The sequence below is a fragment of the Octodon degus genome, unplaced genomic scaffold (genome assembly GCF_000260255.1).
Source record: "Octodon degus isolate 3935 unplaced genomic scaffold, OctDeg1.0 scaffold00019, whole genome shotgun sequence".
Lineage (NCBI taxonomy): Eukaryota > Metazoa > Chordata > Mammalia > Rodentia > Octodontidae > Octodon > Octodon degus.
The window spans coordinates 6,277,809-6,301,903 of record NW_004524595.1 but is presented as its reverse complement, the minus strand read 5'-3'; the positions used below and the strand labels follow the sequence as shown (position 1 = coordinate 6,301,903).

At 47.5% G+C, this 24,095-nt stretch overlaps 1 protein-coding gene and 1 pseudogene across 2 annotated transcripts in view; both read right to left on the bottom strand.

Moving 5' to 3' along the window:
• Positions 1–18,849, bottom strand: part of Kif3c (kinesin family member 3C) — a 43,007-nt gene extending 24,158 nt beyond the window's left edge. Inside the window, exons 1-2 of one of the 2 annotated variants that reach the window (XM_023711003.1) lie at positions 17,954–18,848; positions 16,637–17,779 (exon numbers count right to left, since the gene is read on the bottom strand). In XM_023711003.1, the coding sequence (XP_023566771.1) occupies positions 16,637–17,779; positions 17,954–18,184 (1,374 nt within the window). In that variant the 5' untranslated portion in view covers positions 18,185–18,848. Of the gene's footprint in view, positions 1–16,636 lie in introns of both variants that reach the window. The other variant, XM_004627440.2, reaches the window with a different exon arrangement.
• A 2,009-nt stretch (positions 18,850–20,858) lies between these two features.
• Positions 20,859–22,620, bottom strand: LOC101578986 (annotated as a pseudogene).
• Between the last annotated feature and the right edge of the window lie 1,475 nt (positions 22,621–24,095).

Genomic DNA, 24,095 nt, shown 5'->3' with positions numbered 1-24,095 from the left:
AACCTGTAATCCAAGCACTGTGGGAGGCTGAAGCAAGAGGATCAGGAATTCAAGCCCAGCCTGGACAACTTAGCAAAGTACTGAGGGCTGAGGACATAGCTCAGCTTGAAGATCTTGGGCTCAGTCTCCAGTACCACAAAACAAAACAGAATCAACAGTAACAACAAAAAGCTATGTTCTCTAATTTCCACTTCAGTATTTCAAGCATTTTGCTATTTTTTATGTTTTTATTAATGATTATATAATATTTAGAGTTTATAATTTATAATGTATTTAATCATAAATATCTTTGGAAATTTTTTTACTTTTATCTCCTCCTCCTTCTCCTCCTCTTCTTGTCTTTTTGAGACAGGGTTTTGTTATGCAGTTTACACTGGCCCTGAACTCATTTTGTAGCCCAGGTTGGCCTCAAATTTACAGAGATCCTTTTGCTTCAGCTTCCCTCCCAAATGCTTGGATTAGGGGCCGGGGAGATGCCTCAGTGGAATAAGCACTTGACTGGCAAATGCAAGGATCTAAATTCAATCCCCGGTTCTGCAAAAAAAAAAAAAAAAAAAACAAAAAACAAAAAACAAAACACCAAATGCTTGGATTACATGTATGTGCCACCACACCTGGCTTTTACTATTTATTTATTTATTTGTCCTTTTGAGACAGGGTCTCACTATGCATTTCAGGCTGGCCTTAAGTTCACTTTGTAGCCTAGGTTGGTCTTGAATTCACAATGATCCTCCTGCCTCAGCCTCCTGAGTGCTGGAATTACTGGGTGTACCACAGTGCCTGCCTTTTCCCTCTTTCAGATGATTTTCTTAGAAGTAAATTTCAGGAATAGATAAATGTTATAAACAGTTTAGGTATCTTGGAACAGACTGTTGAGTTAACTTTCTAATGGTTTATACCACTTAAACTACTGTCAGCAATAAGTAATGGAACCACTTTTATTATAGTATCATTGGGATTAAATAGTCTTATTATTTAAAAATGTTGTCATAATAGTAGATATAAAATTGAGCTTCCCTATTCATTATCCATATGTTCAAGGTTGTGCCACATATCTCTTCTCAACAGACTTTTGTGCTTTGTGGGAGGTTGTTTTTTTATTTTTATTTTTATTATGTATTTAGTACAGGGTCTACAGGGTCTCACTACACAGATCGGACTCATACTGATCCTCCTGTTCTCAGCCTCCCAAGCGCTGGGATTACAGGTGCACGCCACCACGCCCAGTTGCAATTGCCATCTCAGTGCACCCTGGGGGCGGGGCTGGCACAAACTGAGGATCAAACCCTGCATCTGCCTAAGCAAACACTTTAATCTGCTGAACTATCTGGCTGGCCCTGGGAAGTTGTTTTTAAATGAGAGGATAGACCTCTGATTCAAAACAAGAATGATCCTTCCTTCTTCCTTTCCTTTTCTCTTTCTTACTTTGTACTGGGGATTCAGCCTAGGGCCTTCACAATGAGCTCCATCCTCAGCATGATTTTGGTACAGGGGATGGAGCTCAGGACCTTGTGCTTGCCAGGCAGGTGCTTATGCTTCTGAGCTATCTCCCCCACGTCACTTTTCTATGACAGAATCTTTCTAAAGTCACTAAGTTGCCCAGGTTGGGCTTGAACTTCCAATCTCTATGCCTCAGCCTCCCAGAGTACTAGGATCACAGGCAGGCATCATTACTCCTGGCCAAAATAGGATTATTTAGCTTTCGCCTTCCTTAACTACCTACACCTAGACCCAGGATCTGCTCACTCCAAGGCCTCGACTTCACCCAGTTCTTGAATTCATCTGGACATTATCAGGCTGCATCTGAGTGCAATGCAGGTCTGGAATCCCATGTGTCATCCGAGACTCTAGGGCCCCTGTGTCCCAGCCCTCCTCCCCCATCATTCCCTGTGGTACCATTTTCAGGGCTGCTTCCTGCTAGCCCCTTCCTGTTAGATCACCTTAGACCTAGAACTCTGCCTCTGTCCTCTCCCACTGGCTGGGCCCCAGGCTCCTGAAGAGAATTCCTAAATGACTGACTGCCCATCAACACCCAATTCTGTTTACCCAGTGCCCTCTTGTTCTTCAGCCAGCCCGGCCAGGCCCCAGCACAGATGTGCATGAATGACAACTGGACTTGTCTTACCACTTCCTGGCCAAGTCTTGCCCACTTTCCCAAATACACGGTCAGCCAAGCCTGGAAGACAGGACCAGTCTCAAACTGGGGCACAGGCGAGGAGTTGGCTTTGGCACAGGAGCTGCCACAGGAGCCTCCCATCCAGGTGCAGGGCCTCAGCTCCCCTCCTCCCTGGTCTGTATCACCACCAGTTTCTTCATTCTGATCTATGTCACTGCCAGTTTCCTCATCTGCTGAGAAACAGGCTTTTGTTCTTCCTCTTTCTCTTTCCCAACTTTCTGATAATCTCATCTCCTTAGCTATCACCTGTACAGGGCAGGGAGGGGCAGGGAGGGACAGAGAAGCCTGCTGTCCTTTGGCCCAGTCCAGGCTGGTGTCTCAGGCTGAGGCCCTGAGAAGGAGTTATAGTCTCCAGGAAAAGCGTAGTGCTCAGCAGCTCTGGTCAATGCTTCCTTTGTGATCTTTCAGGTCAAAAAGGGTATAGGTGGGTGGGGCCTGTGGCTAGGACTGAATTTGGCCTGCTGGTTCTAAATCAATCCAGTGTGACTAAAAGGCCAGCGGAGGCTGTGGGGGTAGAGGAGATATGGCTAGGAGCTTCAGGACACCATGATCTGACTCTTGAGAGAGGGATACAAACTGTACAGATGTCAAGGGGACCTCAGGATCATTGAGCCCAACCCCCATGCGTTACAGATGAGGAAACTAAGGCCCAGAGATGGAGCCCTCTAAACATGATGTCTCCTACTGAGGAATCTTTGGGTGTATTGTCCTTACACTGACTATACTTTTCAAGTAATGTCCCAGTTTGATCAGGACTCGGATTCCAGATATCAGAGGCAGGTCTGCCACTAGGACAGTTAACAGCCAGGATCACCACAGGGACTGCATTGGCTATAGGCAGTGGCTGACCTTCTGCTATTCCAGGAGCCCACAGTGTATGAAGCCAGAGTGGGGAGACAGGAGGCCCCAGCACTAAGTACTGATCTGGAAAGCTGGAGTGGAGACAGCCAGGTCTACGCAGCCACTCCTCAGAGAAGATACTATCAAATATGATTTGCCAAGGATGGAAAAGCCAGACTGGCTCTGCCCTGCCACTGCCAGCTAATCTATGACACTCTGCAGGTGACAGGAGCCTCAGCTATAACTTGCTATCAGTCTGTGGTTAGGCTGGTGGGGTGTGTTTTTGAGACAGGGTCTTGCTATACAGTCCAGGCTGGCCTTAAGCTTGTTTTGTAGCTTAGGCTGGTCTTGAACTTGCAATGATCTTCCTGCCTCAGCCTCCAGAGTGCTGAGATTATAAGCATGCGCCACTATACCCAGCCAGCCCTTTGTGTCTTAATCATCCTGTTTAACCATCGGAAGAAACTTCTGGGATAATTTTGACTGTCTTCATTTGACATAAATCAAAACTAAGGCTTTGACAGGCAAAGTGACTTGCTCCATATTATGGAGCCAGTGAGTGGCAAGGTATGATGCGAATGCCAGCCCCCTGGGTCCAGGCCCAGTGTCCTCTGGCTGTTCTGCAGCTTCATTCTGGATTGAGGCAGGGAGGAAACCATCAGGAAAGCTTACAGTACCATTGTTTTCTCTTCTAGCAGCAGCAGGCAGGGCCTGGCTAAGGATGACTGCCTGTGTGAGGCTCCTCGGGGTGAGTGAGTTAGAGCTCTTAGCCATGTGCTGGGGAGGGGGCTCAGCATCACCAGAGTGCCAGAGAGAGGCCAAAACCTGAAATGTTTATGCGAATGGCCACTTTGAAAGTTCCACGGTGGAATGACATAAAGAGTGCTTGGCATGTGGGTCACAGTGCCCCAGTCCTCATAGGCTCTGCCTCTGTCTTTGTTATATTACCCCAGGCACTGACTCTGGACTTTACTGTTCCTATCTGTAAAATGGAGTGAATACCATCTCCTATGCAGGCTTTGGTTAAGAGGATGAGTCAGGCATCTGATAAGAGAGTGCTTGGTGACTGACCAAGTACAGCCAAATGTTAGTGACCAATCACTCATCCATGCCTCACTAGTACCTGCCCACTACTCACTACAAAGAGCAAAATCAAACAACTTGTTCAACAGACCCTGCTTCATCTCCTGGAAAAGATAGCTACTCCTACCTCCACAGGCTAATTTCTCCCTTCCGGGCTCCCAGATTGTAGGTCTTGAGGAGTCAGCAATAAGGGAAGAAGAAACAAGAGACAAAGGGGAGGGGATGAATAGGGCTATTTTCAGATGAATAGTGCTATTTCCAGTGCTTTTCTACCCTGGGAACGTAAATCAGGACATTGCGTCTGAATCTTTTCCTTGGAGGGCTCAAAACACAACATAAATGACTAATGTTTCAAGTGCTTGGAACTCTCTCACAGGAAAAAGAGCAATTAGAGATCAGAAAGAAAAGCCATTAGAAAACAGTCACCAGGGACTGAGGTGAGCTGGACTCTAGTCCCAGCCTTGCACTAGTCGAGGAGGGGGAGGCCCACAGGTGCTTGGGTCCCCTAAGGGAAAGCATGCAGAGAAGGTCAGCCCCTCTACCTAGGTGCGTGAACTGTGAGCACCTAGGACGGACCCTCCACTACTGCTCTCACTTACTGTGGCTTTCCAGAGGGTTTCTCTTCAGTGTCAGGGGTGCTACAGTGTTCAAACTAGATGAAGCGTAAGGATGTACATGGGGTGGCTTCACTGTCTGGCACAATGAGGCGCAGGGCCCAGTGGGCTCAGGTGGGTTACCTGGGTCACTCAGCCTCCAGGCTTCCCGTGAAGGCTTGATCATCCCTGTACAGCCCTGGTTCAGGCTGAGTCTTGGGTCCTGGGTTCCTGACCCATGGCTTCTACCATGAATCAGCAAATGGTGACAAGGCAAAGAATCATCTATTTTATTTTATTTTTTATTTTTGTAGCACTGGAGACTGAACCAGAGGCTTCACATTGAGTTATAGCCCATCCTCTTTTTGTGTGAGACATGGTCTCACTAAGCTGCCAAATTGCCCAGTCTAGGCTCTTACATGGTGATCCTCCTGTTGGCCCCTCAGAGTTCTGGGATTTTAGGTGTGGGTCACTATCCCAGATTTAATGATCATTTCTTACAAACCCTGGGACAGGAAGTGATGTGACCAAAGTCAGAGGCTTCCCAGTAATTGGATATAACTGAATGTTATTTATCAACCCTAGAATCCCTCAGTTATTTACTACCTATAATAAAATGTCCCAACCTGGCATTAACACATATCTTTTACATTTTTCTCTTATTTTTCTTTGTTTCTTTTTGTCTTTTTTTTTTTTTTTTTTTTTTTTTTTTCGGAACTGGGGATTGAACTCAGGCCCTTGTGCTTGCCAGGGAAATGCTTATTCTACTGAGCCATCTCCCCAGCCCCTCTTTTTGTCTTTTTGAGACAAGGTCTCCCTATGCAATGCAGGCTGGTCTTGAGCTCACTTTGTAGTGCAGTTTAGTTTGGAACTCCCAACAATCCTCCTGCCTCAGCCTCCCGAGTGCTGGGATTACAGTTGTGTACACCATGCTTGGCTTTTTTTTTTCTTTTTTGTGCTGAGGATTGATCTTTTTTTTTAACCATACAATACTAACAATGAAGTTTTTCCTTTAAAAAATGCATATGAAAAAAAAATGCATATGAGGGCTGTGAGATAAACTGGCAGTCTAAGTACCTGCCTGGCAAGGGCAAGGACCCAGGTTTGATCCCTGGTGCTGCACGCCATGCTGGCCCCAGAACCCCAGGTGTGTCATGCTGGATGTGGTGGTGCATGCCTGTAATCTCAGTGCTGGGGAGGCCGATACAGAAAGATCAACAAGAGTCTGAGCTGTGTAACAAGAAACTACCAAATAATTAAATAAATAAATAAATGATTTTTAAAAAATTCATATGAGTTTTTAATTAAAAAATGTGATTATACAGTTTTAAAAGATATAATATAGGGGCCAGGGATATAGCTCAGCAGCATAATGTCTACCTGGGAAACGCAAGGTCCTAAGTTCAATTTCCAGTACCAAAAATAAAAAAAGGTATAAAGTAAAAAAGTAAAAGTTCCCCTTCACAGTAAAATCCCTAGTTACTTGTTATTCCTCCCCCAAATTTAAAGGATTTAAAGTTAATTCTATTTACTGGCTAATGTTCCTGGCCATGGTTCATCAGAAGGATTGACTGCATGCATGGATGGTGCTGGGGTGAGGTCAGAGCTAGGGCCTTGCATCATATGGAAGGACAGATGAGGTAAGCACCAGGGGACAGAAGTTCGCACTGGGGCCTATTAGCTGGGGATATGGGCATAAATCTCGTTCTGTGCTGGCACTGCATTGTGGAGGAAGAGATCATGAACCATACAGACAGGCAGGCACAGGCTAGTTATTCTGGCCCTACCACATTCTAGGCATGTGACATGGGTTGTTCATTTCCTAATGAATCTCAGCATCCTTATGTGTCACATGGAAATTAAAATAACACCCTTCCTTTGTGCTACTGTGAGGGCTAATAAAACAATGCACATAGAGAACACATCTGTGTGTTTGTCATTAAGCACTGGTGGAAGAAATGGTAGTTATATTATTACTATCATCATTGTTCTTTTTTTGCTAATCTACCTAAAGAAAGGAGAAAGCTGACCAGTCTGTTACCTAGGGCTGTAGAAGTAGCTCATTGCAGAGCCTGATAATCTTCTGTTGAGTACATCTGGAGGACAGAGAGACAACTAGCAAGTTAGTCTTTGGTCTGACCAGGAGAGTTAATGTCTAGGACTTTTCCAGCATATTAAAAATTCTAAGGTCGAGCATGCCCAGCTGTAGAGCATACTGCTTAACATGTGTGAGGCGCTAGGCTAGATCTTCAGCACCAAAAGGCCAATATATACACACATACACACATACACAAAATGACTAGATATACCTCAGAGGTGATCTATATCCTCTGAGAGCAGAGATCTGCCTTGTATAAGCCCCACTGCTGTCCAGTGACTGTGTAGGGAAATGGGCCATTTTTCTACTCATTCAGCCTGATTCCCAGACTGAGCAGGCAAGTGGGCTAGCAGGGCAGAGTCGGGAGAAAAGTGCCCTCTCAACCAGAATTCCAGGCCTCTCTTCCTAGTCCTCAGAGCACAATGGCAACATTATCGTGGCCACTTCATCCAATCCCATGCTATCCGGGGGCTAGAAATGACTAAGGGCAATGTGACAACACATTCCTCCAGCCAACACACAGCATGAAAAACCTAATATTGCACCAAGAAACCTGCTGAGCTTCACTAGAATAGGAAGTCCAGAACTTCAGATGAAAGTGCATTAGTCTTACATAGTTCCCATGGTCAAGTCTTTTTAAATTTAATTTAGTTTTGTGCACTAAAAATTTAAGCCCAGGGCCTATACACTACATCCCTACCCTTTTTAAAATTTTATTTTGAGATAGGGTCTCACTCATTTACCCTGGTTAACTTTGAACTTGTGATCCTGCCTCAGCCTCCAGAGTAGCTGGGATTACAGTGTGTATCACCATCCCTGCCAGGCAGGTCAAGTCTTTATGCTACAAAATGCCCTCAGCACAGGACATTGACCACACCCCACCAGGGATGGGAAGAAATGTGCTCCCGCCAGCGCTGAGGCCATTGGCTTTGACGGTGGGCTTTGCCATCAGAGGTGGCAGACCTATGGCACTTGTGTTTTTCTTTTAAGACAAAAGATATGAATGTAGAAAGTTGTTTTTCTAAATAAAAACCTCAGTATTCAGGTTGAATGGCTGTATTACACTTTATATAGTGGGGTTTAGGTTGCAGTTTGGCATTTGGTCTCTAAAAGGTTTACCATCACTGACCTAGATGCTAGGCTTAGCCTGGGAGTGGGGATCCTGGGTTATCCCCAGGTTTCTCAAAGGTCTGATGGTGGAGGACATAGTTAAGCTAGGTGGGGATGCCTGACATCCAGCCCACACATTTCCTAGTGTTTGCAGTGGCCTGTCGTCCCTGGGGCATGCAGATGGAACCAGATCAGCTTTGGGGAAGAAGACATTGTCTGGGTAATTGAGAAATCTCTGGTCCACTCCTGCGTCATTAATGGCAAGATCAGAATGACACTAGAGAGTCAAGTTTCTTTTCTAGAACTTTCTCTTTGGGCAGCTTTCCTCTTCCCAGAAGCCCTGCTGTCCACCCTACTATCCATTCTCTTTTCCACCTGTCTCTATGACTTTCCCTCCCCCTTCTTCATTGCTTCTCTCTCTCATTCCTTATGTTCTCCCATTCTCTCTTGTTGCCTTTTATCCTTTAATTGATCATGATAAAGAGCTGAAAAATATTTTTATTATTGATTGAATTCATGCTGCATTAAATTTTAAATCTTCTTCTTAAATTTCAAAAAATAAACATTTCACATTTTCCTCTAAACAATGATATTTTAAGCACACCTTTTAACAGAAGAGAATTTTAAAGATCATCTAGTTCAATGTTACTTCTCTTGCTTTTTTTTTTTTAGTTATTATTTTTTGACACTGAATCTCACTATGTAGTTCAGGCTGGCCTGGCCTCCTAAGGGCTGGAATTACAGGCCTGTGCCACCCCACCCGGGCTTCAGCAGCATTTGTGAGAGGGGGATTTTAAAGGTCATCTAATTCAGTCCCTAAGAAGAGATATGTTCAACCCACAACCCGCAGGCCACACGCAGTCTTGACAGCTAATACTGTGGCCCTATGAGACTATATTCTTTTCCATTATTATGCGATGTTTTGGATGCTGGTTATGGCTTGACTACATGGTGCTCTGGCACAGACTGTACACAGCATAGTCCTGTGCAAAGCGGGGAGCAGAGCAGCGCTACCTCAGCCTCCTTAACTGGCCTCGCGCTGTGGAACTGAAAGCCACATGGATCACATGTTACCAGTACTTGTGCGGCTTAATGAGTAAAATGCAGCAATGAGTTATAATAGCATTTCATTTCTTTCATTTTTTTTAATGGAGCCGGGGATTGAACTCAGACTGTTGTGCTTGCCAGGCAAACGCTTATTCAACTGAGCCATCTCCCCAGCCTATAATAGCATTTCAACCACACATTTGAGCTTGTGTTATTTCATAAAGCAATTTAATAATTAAAATATTAAAAAATAAAGGCAGTCTTATTACTTATATACACAAGCTATATTATGCGTGGCCCAAGACAATTCCCCCTCACTCACTGTGGCTCAGGAAAGTCAAAAGGTTGGACATCCATGCCTTAGATCAAAATGTGCTATGTGTACGTACCAATTCCTCATGATGAATGCATTTAATAGGGACTGTAAACACACATTACCAAGGGAGGGAGGGACAGCAGTGCATCTTGCCCCTTAGAACGACATTCCTTTCTCCTCGAACTCTTTCAGGGATGGGATGCTGTACATACTCAGCTACAGCTTGTTGAGTTTAGGGAAACAAATACTCCTGTGAATCCACTGCCACCAATGAGGCTGTCCTTTACTTCTTAAAACACTCAATTCTGTCACAAAGTTCTTTATACTAAGCTTATCCTGCTCTTTAATTCCTTTTCTCTAGTTATCAAGGACAATCAGGAGAAAAAAAACATGCCATCAGCAAAAGGACAGGGAGGTAGTTGCTTGAGTTGAAGCTTGGACTAGACCAGTCAGCCCTAGCACTGTGGCTTGCTGGGGCAGGAAGACTGAAGAACTGCACTGCAGCCAGATCTGTGGGCCCTGAATCCCAGGTTAAAGTGGGACGCACTCAGCTTATGCCCAAGACGGCCAAGTGAAGCCTCCACAAGGCAGCTGAAGATAACAACTGATGGAACATCTGAGAGCAGGACTTGTGCAAAGGGCCTTACAGCAGCCAACTAACTTCACATATAAATAGCACTATAACATGGATAGTAGTGTTAGCCCATTTTATAGATGAGAAAACTTATCTGAGCCCTCTTCTAAAGATGAGTCCCAGCTGGAGCTGGAGCTCAGTGGTACAGCATTTGCCTGATATGTATGATATCCCGGGTTCAAAACAGCACCACAAAACCAAAACCAAAACCAACAACCTAAGGATGAGTCCCCATCTCCAGTTTTAATCTAGTGCTTGCACGTAAACGTTGCTGACTCCTCCCCGTCTGTCTGCTGGATTCTGTCACCTGAAAGGTGAGAATACTTCCTTCCTAGGAACTTTGTACTAAGCCAACTTGGATTAAATAGCTCTGCCACCTACAAACCCCACACATGCCCTGGGTCAAGTGATTTAACTTTACTGGGCTTCAGTTTTCTCATCTCTAAAATAGGAACAATAACACACCTTTCATGGAGGGTGCTCATGCGGAAAAATCTGTAAACAGTATAGCAATGCAAACAAAGCAAGTGTTCAGTAGACATTATTTTTGCTATTATTGTTCTTTCATAGGCTTAAAACTCATTTTTGAATCCCTTTTATAATTAACCCGTACAGTTATAGGTTATCCCACTGGTGGTGAACCTATGGCATGAGTGCTGCATTTTTCTATTTTTTTTTTCTTTTGCAAAACCGGGGATTGAACTCAGGTCCTTGGGCTTGCCAGGGAAGTGCTTATTCAACTAAGCCATCTCCTTGGCCCCGTATTTTTCTTTTAAGACAAAAGATAATAATATAGAGTTGTCTTTACTAAACTAAAACTTTAGTACTCAGGATTAATTGCAGTGTTGGCATTATGAGATAAATAAGTGGGCTTTGCGGTGCAGTTTAACCTTTGCACTCGGTCTCTGAAAGGTTCATGGTCACTGTTCTGGGCTGAAGCTGTAGTTTAATGGAAGAGTGATGACCAGTAGTGCAAAGCCCTGAGCTCCATCCCAAGCACTGCAAGAACAGAAGCACACTCAGTCCTCATGCTCAGAGGAAGGAGAGAGAAGAGGGACCCTCAGGAGACACAGTGCAAACTCAGTGCACGCTGCGCTCTCCCTGTGGTGACCATGTCCCCTGCTTTGGAGGCTTTTTATGCAGCTTCTCTTTGCTACTCACCCCTGAGAGAGTGGGGCTGCGGCCAGGATCCCTGCTCTTCTTTCTGCAGACCCACGACTGGGGATCACATCCACTCCTGTCATTCCCACCTCCCTTCAGTCCGAGCCTATATTCCCTGTCACCCGTGGCCTTGCCTCCCCAGGAACTCTCCTTTCCCTCTCAATAGCTAGAACCAAAGTGTTAGAAATCATCTAGTCAAAAAAAAAAAAAGACAAATCAAGGTATATCATGTACAGGTCTAATGCCCTATGATGAATGTGATCATTGTAAATACTTAGCTTATACAATAAACTTGGTTTAAAAAAAAGAAGTCACTTAGTCCATCCCCTCTAAATTTTTTCAAAATTAAAGCTATTGTTTAAAAAAGCTTCTTGCACAAAAATGGATGCCTCTTGAGACCACAGTGTTAAGTGAAATAATCAGACACACAAACTTAAAAACTGCATGGGTTCTGTTATATGCAAATCCCAGAATATAAATAAAGAGCAAAATAAAAAATCAGATAATGGTGGCATATGCCTATAATCCTGGCACCTGGGAGGCTGAGACAGGAGGATTGCTGTGAGTTCAAGTCAGCCTGGGCTACTTACCAAGACCCTGATTCAAAAAAAAAAGACAAGACAGGTAATAGAAAGTAGGAAGCTAGCTCTTTCTCAGATGAGAAGGGGATCAGGAGGTAGACAGAGATGGAGGGGAAGGAATGGGATAAAAAAGATTTTTTTTTTTTTTTTTTTTTTTTTGTATTTAGGACAGGATGTACAGGGTCTCACTACTAGATCAGACTTGTAGTGATTCTCCTGTTTACAGCCTCCCAAGAGCTGGGATTATAGAAGGGCGCCACCACGTCCAGTCTCAATTGCCATCTCAGCGTGCCCTGGGGGCGAGGCCTGCGCAGCAGGCCCAGGGATTGAACTCCTAGCTCCTGCATCTACCTAAGCAGGTGAAAAAAGATTTAATGTGTTATGTATATGTACCAACTCCACATAAAGAACGTGATCATTATGTATTGAAATGTACCAACTATTTTTAAAAATATATTTAAAAATCTTCATATAATTAAATGTGAGTAGAGCAGGCCTCCTAACCAATCTACACACATTCACCAGTTGCATCTTGGGCACTGTGCACAAACATTGGAGTCTTCCCCTGCCCTCCCAAATATCTGCATTTTCCTGTCCCTGTGGGCCAGGGAGGCCTCTTCTTCCACCTACACCAGCGGCCCAGGCTGCTAATGGGCCCGCAACTGGATCCCTGGAAATGCTACGAAGAGCGGATCGTCAGTGATCCACGGTCAAGTCAGGGTGCTGGCCGCAGTCACTGACTCTCACACATCTGTACTCCCCAGAGACCCTTGAGGCCCGCAGTAAACACAGGAAATTCAGTAATCTCAAAAGGAGGCAGGAAAGGAGATTCCAAGGAGTCGGCCTGGCACCGTGTTTGTACACAGGGAGGGGAGAACAAAGAGAGCTGGGAGCTTACAGGTGGTGGGCAGGGAGAGCAGGAGACAGACTGAGAGCTGAGTCACAGAGAGAATGAGGGCACTGGGGCGCCTCAACTCCTGTTCCGCTGCCCTGGAGGATGGTGCAACTAGAGGACAGAAGTGGGGGCAGCTGGAGCTGGAGATGACACCATGATTCAGAAAGTGGGGACAGGAGTGAGGTGCAAACGGGCAGCAAAAGCTCAGTGAATTTTGAGGAGGGACCCCCGCTCTTGCCTTCTAGGTCTCTGAGACCTTATCTGCCTGGCTCCACTCCCTATGGCAGGGAAGCTGGGATGGCAGGGCCAGGAAGGGGTTAAACTAACAACAAAGATGTCCAGACCCCTGCTTGGCAGACAGAAGCCACCCTGTGGCTGCTAATGTTTCCTTTTACTTGGTGCTTTCAACCTATTTCAAATACCCTTGCGCTAATGATCTCATTTCATCTCCAGCACAACCCTGGGAAAGAGGCAGGACTGGATCTTATCTCTCCTGTGCTCCTCCCTCTTTACCCCTGTGGCTCCCTTAGGAGCCCTCAAACCATTTCTTCCATCCTAGAAATATCCTGCTGAACTGGGCAATGCCTTGGGGCTGCCACTGGGACAGGATGCTGAGGGCTCTGCCTGGGCTCCAATCTGGTCTTGCTCCCTGCTGGCTGTCTTTGGTGGCATGGGACACAGAATCATCCTGCCCCTCCTGGAATTTCCCATGCTGCCCTCCGCTTCTATTTGAAAGTCTGCCACATAATGATCATTTCACCCACTCCCCAGGGAGCTATGTCAGGCTTCCCCTCATGAAGCCAATGGAAACCAGAGGTCTACAGAGACAAAGGCCTCAGCTCTGAGTCACCCAGTGAGCAAATATAGAGAAATATGGGCTGGCTTGGAAAGCACATGGGGCTGGGGTATTGGAAGATCAAGATTCTAATACTCCTATTCTCCAAACTTGGCTTTCATAACTGTCAAATGGAAATAACAGTGTCTGCCTCTTGGGGTTGTTGGGAGGATTAAGTGTGATTAAGATGCCAAAGCATTATGTAAAAATGAGTTACTCTGGTTATTAAGAAATGCAGGTAACATGAGGACTATAGAGCTATGAAAGGAGGCTAAACAATATAAAGGGTCTAGAACCCTTCTCAGTTCACCTGTATGCCTGAGGCAAGTTCAAGGCCTGTTTCCCAAGGCCTCTGCTAGCTACAAGACTATAGTGTTGCATGGGCTATACCTCTGGCCCAAGGATTCTGGCATTACCCAACCTGATTCCTCTCAATCACTTTTTCTTTTTCTCTCCCTCTCTCTCTTTTCCTCATATTAGACACAGGGTCTATGTTGCCTAGGCTCATCTAGAATTCCTTGACTTAAGTGATCCTTCTGCCTCAGCCTCTCAAGCAATTAGGATTGTAGCTACAAGCCACAGGGCCAAGCTACACCCTGATTTCCTGACTGTTTTATTACCCAAGCCTTATATTCCCTTAGATCCATGAATCTTATGGTGGGAAGCCAAGCAGGTACCAGCAATAATCTCTTCTGCACCCCTTCTACCTATTTCCCAGGCAGCTGAAAGGTCCATCCATACTCTTCTTCCTCTCTAGCTTTCATGGCCCTCTCAATACCTCCCAGCTATAAGGAGGTAAGGAGTGTCTTTTGATAGTAAAACCAATGACAGAAGGAAAGGTGAGACTTCCCAGTTGGAACCACCAGACTGTCTGAATTTCCTCTTTGCCGGGGTAGGGTGGGGAGGCTGGTCTAACTGCCGGGCCTGCACATTCTGCTTCTCCCAGGACAGCCCTAGCATTGCCAGACTCCTGATCTTGCCAGTGAGGAGGCACCTCAGTATCACCGTGGCTGAGCTCACAGTATCACCGTGGTGAATTAAATATTAAACATGATAAGGCCAGAGCCCCTGGTGCAGCGGCACATTCCCAGCACACAATGCATACAGCTTGGCTGTCATTCTCCAGCACTATGGGCAGGGCTTTCCCACTCCCAGCCCATACTCCATGAAAGAATAAGACATAACAATGTTTTCTTCCTCCCAGCACATTCATGGTCCCCTGTGTCCTTCCTCCAACTCCCAGTATTGCAGGCTCCAGGCGCCTGGAAATGTCTGGAACACTGAGTTGTGGCATCTGCAGTATTGAAATTTAACAGGCCTGTGATTGGTCAGGCCCCAGAGATGGGAAGGAAACAGCTCAAGAAGTACACCGATTGGGATAGATATATAGTTGCATTCTCTTAATGAATAGAATGATTTGTTCTAATGGTGTTTGTAAAGAGGATCACAAGTCTGCATCTTGTACAGCAATTAACCACTAAGAAGAATATATGCAGTGTATTATTTGTTGAAACTGTACTTCCGATTTGATTTGAAACTGTCTCATTGCTATTTATCAATAAAACTTTGGAAAAAAAAAAAAAAAAAAAAGAAGTACACCGAGGCCCTGACATCGTTCAAGGCAATGGAGAATGGGACATTACTGGGGCAAGGCTTGGCTGTTTCTCATTTAAAAAAAAAAAAAAAATCTTGATAATTTTAGTTTTTATTTTTATTAGCCTGTGTATGCAGCATATGACTATATTTATCATGGGGAGCTAGGACATGGATGATATAGGGGAATGAAACTCCCAACCTGAAAGACACCTGGGCCAACTTTGTCTTCTCTAAAACTGGAAAATGAATTAAAGGGGAGCCCAAGCATGTTGCCCCATTCTCATTTTAATATGGATTGTAGAAATAACTAGATTGATAGAATCTCAGAGATCACTTAGTCTATTCTATTTTTACAGAAAAGGAAACTGAGGCATGAGGAAAGGTAGGGAAAAGCATTTACACAAGGTGACTCAGGGATCTGTAGGATAGCTGGACCTAGACTCTGGGTTTCTGGGATAGAGCCCAGTGCTCTTTCACCCCTACCTCCTCCAGGAGGCTGCAAATTTCCTTTCTAATGATACCACAAAGTTGCCCTGGCACTGAATGGGCCCTTTTCCTGGGAACAGGCACTGAATGGGCCCTTTTCCTGGGAACAGAATCCACTCGTGGTCCTGTTTTGCCATGAAGGACCTGAAAGAGCATGAGGTCTGTGGGTTCTAGCCCCGCTCTCCCCCACTGTAGGATGGAACTTGGTCCTGTCACTTCCTTGAGCCATCCTGGTTCCTCCCCTGTAAAATGGGTTTTAAAACTGCTACCCTTGATGGCTATTATAAGGACTTTTTTTTTTTTTTTTTTAATGCATTTGGTACAAGGTCTCACTATGCATCTCTGACTTGTAGTGATGCTCCTGTTTTCAGCCTCCCCAGTGCTGGGATTACAGACATGCACCACCATGCCAGGTCTCTGGCTGGCTCAGCACGCCTGGGGGCAGGGCTGGCATGGTTTGTGGTGCTGGGATCAAGCCCTGGTCCCTGTGCTTGCCCAAGCAGATGCTTAGTCTGCTGAGCTAGCTCACCGGTCCACTATAAGGATTTTAAGGCGTTTGTACTGTGGAGTGCTGCCTCAAAGTCAGATATTATTAATACAATGGTACCTCAGTTCACAAACTTGATTTTTTCCACAATTCTGGTTGCAAATTGAGTTGAACCAAAACCAAACCTAATTCAATGGTTAGGTTCAATGTTAACTTTAGGAAAAATCTGACTCAGCTCTCATCCACTTCAGGTTGTAACCAGAATTGTGAAGAGAACTGAGTTTGTGCACCAAAGCACCACTGTATGATTCAAGGTCTGAAGAATCCATAGAAGGAGGAAGGGGAGGGGAGGAGGCTGTGCAGAAGTGAGAACCCACCTCACAAGAGGCAAGGTTCTGATCCCGCAGACCTAGCTGATCCTAGGGCCGCCTGTGATCCATAGTAGCAGGTCAGAGTTCATAAGTTCACTGGCTTGATTTCACCTGCCTGCTTTGCTTTGTGTATACCCAGGCATGTGCATGTGCCTGGTTGTCTAATATTGCAGCAATCTGCCTGGCTGCTCTAGAGGCAGTGGGCATGTGCAGTACACAGGGAGGACACCCCACTTCAGGTCAGCTCATGGACCCCCAAAGGGTAGCCTACCATAAAATACCTTTGCTGGGACCTCTCTCCTGCTAGGGCTCCACTGGGACCCTTACCTTGTACTTGGCTGCAAGTAGCTCCGTGGCCTGCTGTTCCCGTTGCAGGTCCTCCAGCATCTTCTCTTTTTCCTCCAGCAGCTTCTGCTTCTCCTCACTCACCAGGCTGCGGTCATCCTGGATGGCTGCCTTCTCCTCCTCCAGCCTCTCCTTCTGCTCCTGCAGGTAATTCTCCATGTTCTTCTCCAGGGCTGGCTCCAGGATGGGCTGGGGCGGGTGGTGGTTGTTGTTGTTGTCATCTTCCTCTTCAGCTACCCAGGCCTCAATCACTGGCCCTTCAGGGTACCCTGCCGGGGCAGACACGGCCTTCTTCCTACGGCTGCTCTTCCTGCGAGGCCGCTTGCCCAGCATTCCCTTCTTCTCCAGCTGGGCCTTCAGGCGGGCAATCTCCTCCTGGAATTCCCTCAGCAGTGTGTCCTTGGGGTCCTCGTTCACCCGGGGCTTGTTTTTGATGTTCTTGGCTCGGTTGGCGAAGCGTAGGGTGGACAGGCTCTCGTCGTAGCTGTGAGAAGCAGGTCCCAGGGTGGCCACCATGATGGTTTTGGCATTTCCCCCCAGAGAGTCCTGGAGCAGCCGGGTCAGCTTGGAGTCCCTGTAGGGGATGTGGGTGCTCCTGTTGCCTGCCAGAGCAGCAATCACATTGCCCAGGGCAGACAGTGAGAGGTTGATTTTGGAGGCTTCTTTAGGCCGCTCCCCACTGCCACCACTGCCACCACCTCCACTTCCACTTCCACCACCAGCAGTGGACTGAGTAACTGTCCCTCCAGTGGTGTTGGGGCCTGCCTTGTTCTGCCTCTCGCTGCCAGCCAGGTCTACCAGGTTGAGTTTCCCCACACGGATGTGCTCCTGGCCGTCTGAGCCTTGCTCGCTGCACTCCACGGTGATCACGAAGATGGCGTGGGAGCGGGAACTGACCTCATTCATGTGGGTGCTGCCCACTGCTCGGGTCTGGTTCCCTAGGTTCATCACATGCTCAATCTCCTTGACATTCTTGGTGACAAAGGAGGAGAGGTCCTTGATGTAAACGCCTGTCTCAGGGTTTTCCTTCAGCTCTAGTCTCTTGCCTGGCTCTTTAGAGAGCAGATCTCGAATCTCCTCCTGGTAGATCTCCAGGTAAGAGGCCCGGACCAGGTACTGTTGGTTCTGGGAGCGAGAGATGTGGGTGAAGATGTGCTCAAAGGCGTTGGGGATGACCCCGCGCAGCTCGGGCTCCACCCAGGTCCCCTGCATGGTGTAAGTCTTGCCAGTGCCGGTCTGACCATAGGCAAACACGGTGCCATTGAAACCCTGAAGGACCGAGTCTATGAGGGGCCTCACCGTTTCATCGTACAGGTCTGCTTGCTTGGAGCTGGCATCGTACACGGCATCAAAGGTGAAGGTCTTGGGCAGCTCCCCAGGGGCCGCGCGGGGGTTCCGCAGGGTCACCTGGCCCAGTCGCACGTCCATGGTCAGGATCTGCTCGTGACCCGCGGCCTCCTCTTTCCTGCTGAGGGGGCGGCACCGGGCCACCACTTTCAGGGCCTCACCAGCCTTGGTCTTACTAGCCATGTTGCCGCTCTGCTGCTTCTGCTGTCCTGCTGCCTAGGTCGGGATCCGCGGGGCGGGCTCTGCCCCCAGGCGCCGCTCTTCAATCGGCATTCAGCTTCGGGAGGTGCGGATGCTGCTAGGAGGTGGCTCCGCCGCTGCTGCAGTACGGGCCTCGGCTCTCCGGTCCTCGGTGCACCGGCTGGGGAGGCGGACTAGGCAGAGCCCGCGGGCAGCCGCGAGGGCTGCGCCTGCCGAAGGGCAGTGCCCGGAACGCGCCCCATGCCGGAGCAGAGCGAGCGCCGCCGCCGTAAACAGCTCCGGCAACAATGAGATAAAGGAAGAGGAAAATGGGATGGGGGTGGGCAGCAGGCTGTCTTCTTCTCCTTCCTCTAGGGATCCATAGCGCGGCTGTGGGTCCGGGGCGGCCCTCCCGAGAGCAGAGGCTCACCTGGAGTCCTCGCCCCTAGCAAGGGGATCATTCATTACAGCTAGCGCGACCGCCACGGCCTCTGCCTTCCCTGCCACCGGAGAATGGGAGAAAAACAGAAGGGGATAGGGCGGAGCAGCGGCGGCGAGAGTGATGTTGCCGCCGCCGCCGCGCTGCGGCCCCGCTAGGGCTCCTGGCTGGGGTGGGGCGAGGGGCGGGGACCCGGGGCTGGAGACGCGAGCCGGGCGCGGCCCGTGGGCGGGGGATACACGCGCATCGCAGCCGACCCCTCTGGGATGACAGGCTCCGGTGCCGAGCGGTCCTGCGCCCACCGTCAACTGCAGCGCCGCAACCGCCCGCCGTCGCCCCACCGAGCCCGAGCATGCTGGGAGATGTAGTCCTGTCTTTGTTACCCGGGTCGGCAGGTTGCGAATGCCTTCTCTAGCTCTCAGTCCCAGAGCCCCGCCCTCCCGCGCCTCTGACCCTCGAGGGACAGCTGAGGTCGCGTCAGCCACGCCTGTCCCCTTCCTGGCTTCCCTCCCGGGTCTCCCGCAGTTCTGCGGGTACATTTGCCAGGTTCCTCTCAGGGTGTCTCAAGGCCACCTGAAGCCTGACTTCTCAATGTTTCTGGGCTGTCCTCCTCTAAGGTCTTGATTTCCTTGAGCCCATCCTGTTCTTTGTGAGGCTGGTTCACCTCACACCTGCACTTGCTCCTGGCTCCCTCCTTCCACTCCACAGCCTGCCTTAACCCATGTTGACCTGACCTCTGACCTCCCAGTTTCACCTCTGTCCCCCTCCCCAGGAGACTGTGTTCAAGGATCCCCATGCATCTGGACCCTTCTCTTCTTCAAGGAGCACCCAGCCTTTGCCCCATGTTTCCTTTCCTTAACTGGCTCTGCTGTGTTGCATTTTTGTTGCTTTGCCCAGAGAGCCTGTCGTCCTTCTGCACTTGCTGCCCACCACCTGGTCAGCATAAGAACTTCCTTGTCTATGTACCTTCCCTGACCAGTTTATTTTTTAAGCCTCATAGCAGAAAAAGGCACAGAATTGTATAAATCCAATTCTGATCTCCAACTCACAGTGCAACTTTGAGTAGACACTGAATTTGCTCCAACCTCAGTTTCCTCCTATGCTTAAAAAAAAATTGGAGAGGGGATGTCATGGAGTGGTTCAGAGGCCCAAATGAATCTTCCCTGGGTCTCTAGATGGGTCAATGTGTGGGTGGTGTTCTTTGGGGTTTGGGGCTCCCTGTAACTAGAGTAGTCCCATGAGTCCAAGGACCAAGGTAGAGTCCTCTCCCTGTCTGCTCTTCTTCCCTCTCCTCTCCTGTCCTGCTCATGAGACCCAGAAGGAGGAGGTGCTACCGTGAGAAATCTCAAGGCCCCTTTTCACACAGGTGCCAGAATAGTCTTTCTCCAAAACATTGCCAATCATACTATCCTCTAGGGAACTGAACTGTTCAGTTTTTCAACACAGAAAGCTCATCTCCTAACTTCTTGCCCATCCCCAAATCCCCAGGACTTGAATGGGGAGGGATAGGGCTTAGGGCTCAGCTGGTAGCTTCCACATTTCTCAAGTTTCCTGGCTGGCCTCCCTCATCTCCTGATCTAGCTTCACTACCTGACACGTTTTGGGCCAATTACATGGTGAAGATTTGGCTTTGTGAACGAACCTCCCTTGGCTCTGACAATCCGACTTCTGGCTAGGTCATTTGGTTTTCGAATTATTTTCTTACTGCACTTGGCTTTGGTTTTGAACACCCTTTTCCTGTTTGGCTAACTCTTCTAACACTAGAGTGATGGGTAAAATGGTTCCTCGCACTGTCCTTTCCAGCTGATTTCACCACCTTCCAGAGCATTGGGCCATATCCTCTCATATGGGAGGGAAGTTGAAATGCTGTTGCTTGCCTGATAAGAGTGAATTATTTTTTTTTCCAGAATCCAGCCACATAATAACAAAATCATCTCCACTCTCACCCCATCACAGCACCCTGACAATCACAGATCCAGTCATAGGTGGGAGCTACAGAAAGCCAGGGTGAATGTAGGCAGCAAGGGAGGGGTCTGTCATGTTCCTGCTCCTTGTGTCATTGGTTCCTGAGAATGCAGAAGGCCTCTTCTCTGTTCAGCCACCAGAGGAGAGCTCCATCCACAGGAGCCTGTACAGCCCATGGACCCAAACAGAGGGCATGAGGTTGCCAGCGCTGGCCAGGGGAGAAGAGGGATGAGAGCAGAAGTGACGGGCCTGCCACCATCATATGTGCGCTGTCCTGTCTCTGCCATGTCCAGCTCTGGGAGGGCCATGAGCACTCATACAGGCCTTGCCTTCTTGGCCTTCTTCTTAGACCTCAGAGGCTCATCATGAGCTTTCTGATTCTGTGCCAGCTTGTTGGCCTCTTGGATTTTGCGCCTCTTGCCAAACATGATCTTTTGGTAAAGGTACTTCTCCCGCTTCTTCATCACAATGGCTAGGCACTTGGCCTCACTCTCCTCCTTCTGGGCCAGCTGCTCCTTGTCCTCCAACTTCATGGTGCCTATCAGCACCCTGGATTTCTTTTCCTCAATCCTCTGCTCCTCTAGGGCTACAAGGTGAGCCTCCTCCTCCTTCTCCAAACCAACCTCTCCGTCTTCCTCCTCCTCACCATCACCTTTATTTTCTTCTTCCTTCTCTTCCTCTTCCGATTCTTTCAAGTTTCCTGGGTCCCCTCCTTGCTGCATAGCCAGCAGCTTCAGTTACTTGGGTGGAATGTAATCTCCTTCCTTCTTAGATATGAAGGGCAAAAGATGTGGGGCAGCTGCACCCCAGGGAAGTACTATGTCACAGGGAGGAGGAGCCAGGAATTGACACAAACACCCACAGGGCTGCATGTAGTACCTGCTGATGATGGGGCTTTGCTGTGTAGGCTGGTCGACAATCTGGTGGGTGATGCCAGCATTTGTGACATCATAGGTGGCCCCAATGCACAAAGATTTGTCCAGGACATGCCCCCCCCGAAACTTCTGATGATGAAGGCCAGGGTACCTTGTGGTTCAGGAAGAACTTCAGGCCTTCAAAGAGCTTCTTGTGCTTTTCTTGAACCTCCAGCTCCTTCCTGTGGTTCTCTTTCTATAATACGATCTCCCCATCAGCAGTAAACTTGTCAACCTGAGCCTCCTCCTTTGCCACAGGTACCACCACATGGGCCAGGCTGGCACTGAGGGCCACTAGTTTTTCCATGGAGCTCTTGGAATCCAATGCATAGGCATCCTCTTTCACCTTCCCCTCTGCTGGGGCCTGATCCTCAAGCTTTGGCAGGTAGTCGAGGTTGACCAACTAGTAGAGGCGGAAGTTGATAAAGCCCAACAAAGTGGTAGAGAACTCAGTAAAAGTGGCCATGACCCTGTAGTCCACATCTGTTGGGTGATCATGGGAGAAGGCATAGGGTGTGACCCACATAGTGGGCTGCCCCAGCACCTGAAGCTGGTAGTAAATGCCTTTGATGGACAGGAAGACCTTTCGCAAGACACTGGTGGCAATGATGTAGTGCAGAAACTCCATGGTGAGCCGGTGGCAGAGCTGGATGGTCTGCACGTGGTACTTACCTGTTCGTGGGAAGGTAGAAAAGAGGAAGCACATGGACAGAGCATCATCCATCCCACAGAGCATCGATAAATGTATGGTACTACTCCTCGATGATGTGGTCAAGTTTGTAGTTAGGCTTATTGTCCTTCAGACGCTCCACAGTGTTCTGCTCACTTTTCCCATAGGCCTTCTGGAGCTTCTGAACAAGCACCTTGTATTCCTGGAATTTGTTGACAATGGATTCATGGAGGAGAAACTTGATGTCTTTAATAAGATAAAAGGTTCGGCTGCTGTGGAACCCTTGTTCACTTTCTTCTTATGTTTGGGTTCATGGGGATAAATGAATGCCCTTCAGGATGCACAGTTGCCTAAAGTCTGCTGGGCTCAGCTGCAGCTTCTTCTGGGCTTTGTTTTGGGTGACGTAGTTGGTGGCAGAACCTCATTCATACTTCTTCTCCAAGCCTCCCATGGTTCCACATTAAAGGCTCTAGCAAGTGAATTATTTAACTATTTTGAATAGATATTTTCTCAGTGGGGTAAGTGAGGATAAGGATGCTTACCTTGCTGGGCATTGTGGTATATGCCTGTAATCCAAGCACTCTGGGAGGCTGAGGCAAGAGGATTGCAAGTTTAAGCCTAGCCAGAGCAATTTAGCAATTTAATGAGACCCATACCTCTATATTTTAAAAAGGGCTGGTGATATAGCTCTGCAGGAAGGCCTTGGGTTCAATCCTTAGTAAATCAATCAATCAATCAATCAATCAATCAATCAATGGGGGCCAGGGAGATGGCTCAGTGGAATAAGTGCTTCCCTGGCAAGGGCAAGGGCCTGAGTTCAATCCCTGGTTCTCAAAAAAAAAAAAAAAAAAAAAAAAAAATCAATGAATCCATTCTTATCTTACCAACTTTCATGAAGATTAGATGAAATAATATATGTGAAAATTTCCAGGTCCATAGAAAATACTCAAGAAATAGTTTTCTTTCCCTTTGCCCTTCCGTTCAAGGCTATGGACATTTGTGTCTTTTCAGCATTGTCTTCAACCATTTTTTCTTCCATACTTGAGTCTGCAGCCACTCTGACTTGTTAGGTTCCCTAAATATGTCATACATATTGTGTCCCTATGTTTTTGTTGATGCTGTTCCTCTGCCTGAAATGTCCTCCTACCTTTGCCTGTTGCTGTCCACATAGCCTGGGCAGGGAGTATATAACACAGTGGTAGAGTACTTGCTTAGTGTATCAGTTACAGTTCACTAGAGGAATAGATTTACTATAATATATTATTATAGACAGTTAAATTAGGTAGAAATATTGTAGGCAGTCAGACAGGGCTAGACCCTTGAAGGAGTTAGTAGAAAAGACATCACAACTATGGCTGGAGGCACATTCATTGAAAGCCAGGCCTCAAGACAAGGATGAAATAGCCAGGCCTGAGAGTTAAGCAATATATTATAATTGGTTTCTCTTGATCCAATAAAGTCTAGATAGACATCAGTCATCCAGATGGATAACCAGGATCTCATGACTCATCCCTTCCAGAAAAGGTCTTTGTTCTTTCCATGTACATTTGCTACATGCCTTGTTTCCCCATGGGCTCAACATTACCTAAGCCTCTACAGTTGTAATCTTATTAATCAATCATAGTTTTGTTCCAAGTTCCCACCTTATGATTTTGCTCTATAAAACTTCTTTTGAGAAGTGGTTTGTGGGTTATCCACTCAGGCCCCCTCCTGTTTCTCAGGAGTGGTCATTTCCTTAATAAATTCTCCTACTCTTTACTTGGCTGACCTTATCAGATACAAAAGTTACAATTCTGGGTATATAGGTCTTGCTGTATTTTGTTCTTAACCATCCAGTAGAAAAGTATAAAAATGAGGTATATAAAGTAAATCCATATTAATACGATGAGCTGTAAAAGGCTCAAGTCAATAACTTCTGAGGATAAC